Source organism: Scomber scombrus, chromosome 10 (genome assembly GCF_963691925.1).
Source record: "Scomber scombrus chromosome 10, fScoSco1.1, whole genome shotgun sequence".
NCBI classification, from domain to species: Eukaryota; Metazoa; Chordata; class Actinopteri; order Scombriformes; family Scombridae; genus Scomber; species Scomber scombrus.
The window spans coordinates 28,421,714-28,428,395 of record NC_084979.1 but is presented as its reverse complement, the minus strand read 5'-3'; the positions used below and the strand labels follow the sequence as shown (position 1 = coordinate 28,428,395).

At 38.4% G+C, this 6,682-nt stretch overlaps 1 protein-coding gene across 3 annotated transcripts; it reads right to left on the bottom strand.

The window, feature by feature from the left end:
• Positions 1-219: 219 nt before the first annotated feature.
• LOC133988254 (CMRF35-like molecule 1) lies at positions 220-6,373 on the bottom strand. Of its 3 annotated transcripts, none has more exons than XM_062427836.1 (7): positions 6,333-6,373; positions 4,326-4,664; positions 3,837-4,010; positions 3,362-3,460; positions 2,763-2,800; positions 2,533-2,661; positions 220-351 (listed from the first exon to the last, which is right to left on the bottom strand). In XM_062427836.1, the coding sequence occupies exons 1-7, from the start codon at positions 6,370-6,372 to the stop codon at positions 229-231; spliced, it is 942 nt and encodes a 313-aa protein (XP_062283820.1). In that variant the 5' UTR covers position 6,373; the 3' UTR covers positions 220-228. The 3 variants fall into 3 exon arrangements, with proteins under 3 accessions (XP_062283820.1, XP_062283822.1, XP_062283821.1); XM_062427838.1 differs by having other exon boundaries at positions 3,837-3,950; XM_062427837.1 differs by having other exon boundaries at positions 4,326-4,661.
• Between the last annotated feature and the right edge of the window lie 309 nt (positions 6,374-6,682).

The window sequence follows — 6,682 nt, the reverse complement described above, 5'->3', positions numbered from 1 at the left end:
GTTTACTGAAGTAGTAAAAGTCTTAACTTGAAGCATCCTGTTGTTATTAATGACTTCTTATCATATGTCAAAAAGTGTTTCCTGTGTGAGTGATACTCATCCAAACCACAACCTGTTGACCTGTTTGTCACTTAGGGAGTAAACAGGATGTCAACAGCATTAAAACTACTGCTGAGGTGAAGTGCTAGTTGGGTACAGGGACTATGAAACTTCCTTGGCATCAGCGCGTTACCGAGGTGCAGAGTAGATAACATTATCGGCCTGACCACTGGGGGCGCTGCTGCGTGAGGCGGCAGGTCTGTTTGAAAAATCTACTTGAGTGTAGACGACATCGCTGGAGTCGTCTTCAGTCTGGAAGAAAAGAAAGAGCTCAAGTTTTATATGTTATACTGTTTTAATCTTAATAGCAACTTAAACCTTCTACTTCAGTTAGTAATTGACTACATTTTCTTTTCTTTAAATAACCGACGGAGCCCTAAAGCTGTGACAGACTTTGCAAATTATCATCTTGTGCTAAATCCACTTTTGTCAGTTGTTTGGAACAAGGAAACCTAAAAGTGGTTAAGCTGAGGCGGGACGAGCAGAGAGCAACCACCATGTACAGTTATTGGCTGAGATAGCTGTCAATCATGCCCACATGGCCCAAAACAGGCTCGTCTTTATGGTTTAATTAATAGCAATTTACATACAGAATCAGGGAAGCATATTGCTGTCACACCAAAAAAAGAAAGAAAGCATCACGTTATAACATGAAACTCATATTTTTAATGAGGAAACACTGTGTGAAGAACAGATAGGAATATGATTCATTTATATGATGTGATTAAGAACTTCATGCTTGGGTTGAGACATGGCGAGATTCTGCTGTTATTGCGCACAGTGGGTGATATTGTTGTTATGGAGAATTTGTTTTCAATGGTTAACCTCAGCAGTAGAGAAAAGTGTACAGGAGTCCAGGATGTCTTACACCGAAAGTGTTTATTGAAGCTTGGCCGAGGAGAATCAAAGTATTATCAATACACTCGTCTAATGCATGATGCCACCACGATTCTGAGGAAACTCTCCTCCGTGGATCGTCTTTAAACCTTCACAGATAGTACCATGAATACTCGATGCCCATAAATGGTCATATTCAATGCGTCTACAGTAATGGAATTAGCCTATTGGTTCCTTATTCTACAAACGAGGAAACAGTTACCCATCTGTGGGTTTAGGGAGTCAGACAGTGATATCCTCTGACCTTGGGTGCAACAGCAATGCTTCAACTTTATCAAAGTGACTCCTGCTTTCCCCAAAACACCACCGTTGCCTTCACCATTAGGGTTGGTCCGATGGCATTAGGGTTGGTCCACCACATCGGCGATGTGCCGCCGCCGCCCGCCCGGAAATTAGACGTATTCTCCCGGGATCTGGAGTGAACGAGCAAGAGCGCGCACTAGAGTGACAGCGCGTGTGTGTTTGTGTGACTATAAATGCAGCGCGTGGGAGAGCAAAGCTCTGTGTTACCGCTTATTAGATCGTCTGCGTGCTGTGCACCCGCCTATCTAGGAGCATATTGGATTCTTGATGATGCGCCCCTTAAATAACAGTGTCATATGCGCCAGTGACTTTAGACCTGTTTTTTTTTTGGTCAGTAGCGCAATCGCTTTCCTCTGCCTCAAAATAGCAACGCGCCACCAATGCGCCTGACCACACCTCATTTAGAGACCAACACGCCCATAGGCGCACCGACTGGTGCAAGTGCATTTGCTATTTAGACAACGTGGGCGCAGGGCGAGAAAATGACAACTGTGCCGGGGGAAACTAACAAAGACACATGCGCCACGTCCGCCATCCGCTGTGCGCCTACCGCAAGATTTGACCCATAATGTCTTTCTGCCAAGAAGATAGTGCAGCCTTTACTGTGACCTTAAGGTCCATGCTTGACCCCAAATATGGAGAATTCCCTAACAAGTGTAATAAGTATGCTTACACTGAGAGGGATTTTAGCATGCATGGCTGTACAAAGCAGAATGAATGAGTCTGACACTCTGGAGGTAGCGTCATTCATTGATCTGATGTTGGAATGAGCCACCAGAGTCCACAAGCACTAACACACATGCCAAGGAACACACAGGTTGAGGCCTTCTTACTCCTTTTAAGAAGCACTCAACCATAGAGTGCACAAAGACAGATCTGTGTCCATAGATTTCATGATAGGTATGAAATGGTCACAGCATGTTTTAACCATAGATATAGTCTCACTTCTATTAACTAACAGCTGGAGGAAAATTAGGTAATGATGTGTATGGTGTATTATGTCTCTTTTTGTGCAAAATCTTAATCTAAAAAGAAACTAAAGCTTTTAAATAAATGTAGTGCAATATTTCTTTCTGAAATGTTGTGTAGTAATATAAAGTACAAATGCAGTATTATAATAAATGTACTTAGTTACAATTTTAACCCTGGATAAGTAAACTACGTCTCCACGATGTGGTTAACATTACTGTTTTCTGACCACAGAGCTAAAATGCTGCAACAGTTTTTTCTTACTTTGCTCAGAGGACGGGATGCTGCAGCAGTGACAACGCTGTAGACAACTGAGGTTTGGACTGAGTTTTCCACAGGAGGAGATCTGCTCTGTCCGTCGCCCTCTCTGATCTCCTCGTGCACTTGGCTGGTCTGCAGCAGAAGAAGAAGAGGATGGGTTTGGTTTGTATTAATATCAGCTGGTTTCACAAAGACTAACGATGCTCAGATGTCACAAATTCACTTAAACTCACCTCTGTGAAATTGGCATACTCTGTTTCCTCAGGATGTTCTGAAAAACATTCAGAAGAATAAGCACATGCTACATTTGTCAAAAGAGGAAGTAAACACTTTTGCCTGTTCCTCTTTGAGCTTCTAAAGAAATTTGACTGATGACAGATTAAGAAACATTTTCACACATAGCGACACCGTCATCCTGTTGACTCTGATAACTGAATACTGTGTATTTTGTTGGTTTTTCAACTATGTTCTCCTTTTAGCCACTAGTCTACAAATAGGATGAGCTAGTAGGACAGTTATTATAGTTAACCAGAGCTTGATAACCCAAACTTTAAAGGTGTGTGAAGCAAATTTAGACCTGACTTTAAGGCAATCAAATCAATCAGGTAGTTAAATTTAAGCTTCATGAAGCTCTGTATAATCTCCACACTCAATTCTCTTTTCATATGACCAGGAGAAAGTCATCCATCTATATATCTACCTACCTATCTGTTATGCATTAATTTACCTATTTTTAAAAGTTTGTCTTGAAACAATACGCTGAAAATGATCCGTTCAGCTGAGGAAAAACTGGTGGTTGGTAGGTTTGGGAGAAACAGTTTTTGATGTTTACTTTTGGGTTTAGATGATATTTTCTTGCAGAATATCAGCAGAGCCACTGAGAACAGGAGCACGATAACGACCAGAGTCAGACCCACGTACAGCAGCACACCTGTTGTAGTTTGAACAGTAGAAGAGAAGCAGAGTTGAGGTTTCTGTCACCTCGCCTACTTCCAAGGTGGACAAAGGCAAAAAGACTGAATAGGTCAAAGCACAAGCAACACTTGTAGTGTAAAGAACTACTTTGTTGTTAGACTGACACATTTCAGCCATGAAATATATAATACTGATGGTCTCAAACACATTAATGGAAACCTGTTAATAGAAAATCATTCCAGGTGAAGACCTCATGAAGCTGGTTATGATATTGACAATTATTGTGCAAAGCTGTCATCAAGATAAACAGTGGTTACTTTGAGGAACCTAAAATATGAAACATATTTGGGTTTTTTTTTTTTACTAAAGAAACATTTTAAAGGTAAATGTACCTGAACCTCCAGCTGTTTGTTCCTGTTCAGACTGGTCGGTGGTTTGAGCAGAAGATGTTGTTGTTCTGAAACTCTGTGTTGTTGTTGTTGTTGTTGTTGTTGTTGTTGTCGAAGCTGATGGGAAAGATGTTGAAAAAGGTCTGAAAGTCAACTTTGGTTTTGAAGTGGACGGAGCTGTGAACAATAAAAAAGAAACACGCTGATACAAAATAAATCCTGATGAGAGAAATAAAATGTTCCTTTATCTGACCGGCTGCTAAAAAAAACAATGGCAACATTTGATTGAAATAGTCTATTACAGTTTATCATTTGTATTCCTAAAACCACTGATACAGTAAATGTACACTTACTATATCAATCTTCACAGTGATTAGTTAGACCAAATATCAGATTATTAAAATATCAGCTGCAGTCAGAAAAATGTGAAAACTTTCCTCTGACCTCCAGAAACATGAAGAAACATTTTCATGACTTTCAGTAGAAACTCACCATCTGTGACGACGATCTCAAACTGCTGGTATGGATCTGTAAAGATAAATCTGTCCAAACCACAGCCATAACGTCCAGAGTCAGATTTGGTCAGATGTGTGATGGTCACATCCAGACGACTTCTTCCACGTCTGGTTTTATATCTCATGCTGTATCTGTCTCTTTGAGCACTGACACCATACATTTCAAGAATTTTCTCTTCACATTCGTCCTTACAGAAGTACTTCTTGCCTCCAGTCACGGTAAAGTCACATTGAACTGTGATACTTTGTCCTTCAGTTGCTCTAAAAATGGGGATTTGTGCATTGATGAGACCAATGTTTCCATCCTGCAGCACTGCTGGAAAAAAAATCAACAGTCAATATTTCACATTTACACTGATCCACAGTCATACTGGGAGCTACCCAGTTCAACCAGTCTGTGATTTGATTTAGTCTCTGTCAGGAAGGACTCGATGGATGCAGCATAAATTCTCATATTTTTCCAATGATTTGATTCGATTTAAATGTTTTAAATTACATCTTTGTCCTCATTAACTTTACTTATTTTAGCTGCTGTCTTTTAATTCTCCAGATTTATTTTATGAAGTATTGTGTTTATTGTGCATTTAATTTAATGCCTTTTATGTTTTATGTAAAGCACATTTTATTAAAAATTGTATTTTTCTTAATTGACAAAAGGACTCCAGCTTTAAGCAGGGCAACATATCAATATTATATTAATATCACAATATGATACTAGATATTGTCTTATATTTTGGATATTGTGATATACAGAAAGTGTTGTATTTTCCTGGTTTTAAATGTTGCATTACAGTAAAGTGATGTGATTTTCTGAACTAAACAGACTATTCTAACTGTTCTATTATTTCTTTACCCACTTAGTCACTATATCCACATTACTGATGAGTATTTATCAAAAATCTTCATGTGTAAATGAGATAATATGTATTTTATTGTCTCGCATGGGAAACTTGTCCAAGCTGCTGCATCACATATGCTCCCAGTGTCACAATGCACATGTACACATGGAACATGTTTTGTGAAAGCACCAAAAGTCATCCGTACAATATTGTCACAATAGTACTATAAAGGTATTTGGTAAAAAAAAAACATTGTGATATCTGATTTTGTCCATATCATCCAGCTCTATGCCAGCAACATAAATGGATGATCGGAAGATATTAAATAAAAAAATCATGTAAAACTAGACGGCTTCATTATGAAATCAAAGAATTTAAAATGAACATTTCTCTATCTCTATCTTATTTTTTAAATACATTTTTAAATAGATAAATAATAACCAAGTACAGTCAACAATGTTAAATATTGTTTTTTGTTAACTAATGATATGCCTCCTCCATTAGTCCCTAACTGAGCAAATAATATCTGCCAATGAAAAAAGAGACAAAATGATTCAACACTTATTTACTTTGGCTGCTACTCATGTTTCTCTGGTTCTCAGTAAGAAGTATTTTTTTTGTTTTTGTTTGCAAAATGTTGCAGAAAGTTAGTATCACAAGCAGCAAAGAGATTGAAACAACAGAATACACACTTTGTAATGAATATGGTCAAAAATAGAACAAAAGGAAACCCTAACTCTCTTAAAAAAAGAAGAACTTTGGGATTGGCCAAGACACCATCCAACCACAACATCCGCAGTTCAATTACGGCAGCAGGCCTTTGTTGCATGTTACCTCCCCGTCCCCCTCCCTCCGTTTCCTGTCTACTCTCTACTGTCACTTTAATAAAGACTTACAGTCACAAACTGTCAAATGAACTGACATTTAAAAAATGTGTCGGCAAAAATAAAAATTAAAAATCAATTACGGAAAGTTCTGAGTAAAATCTTACAGATTAAGGGATTATTTTGAGGAAGTAACAAGTGCACTGTTCATCAAGTGCAACCACAGAGAAAGTACGAAAGTGTTAAAATGTATTACTCAGCAACTTTAAATAAAGAATATAACATAATAAAGAGAAAGAAATAGGAAGTGAATGTACTCACTGAGGAAGAAAAAGCAGATCAAAGTGTGATGAACTGTCATGTTGACGCTCTGATGGTTTTATCCTCTCTTCTGTCTTCACTGGCAAACCAGGAACTTATCACTCACTTCTTTAAATGATGGAGTTCCTTCCTCCAAACAACCACAAACATGCACACAGCTCTGCTCTCCTCCTCTTAATCTCTCTATTTATACTGCAGGTCTGAGTTTGCATGCAAATACATGCAAGGTTTTAGAGCTGTACCTATTAGTGCAACTAGTTTCATGATGTTAACCGAACACAAGACATTGAAGACATCACCTTGGGATCCTAGATATTATAACGCACATTTATCACTATTTTCTGACGTTT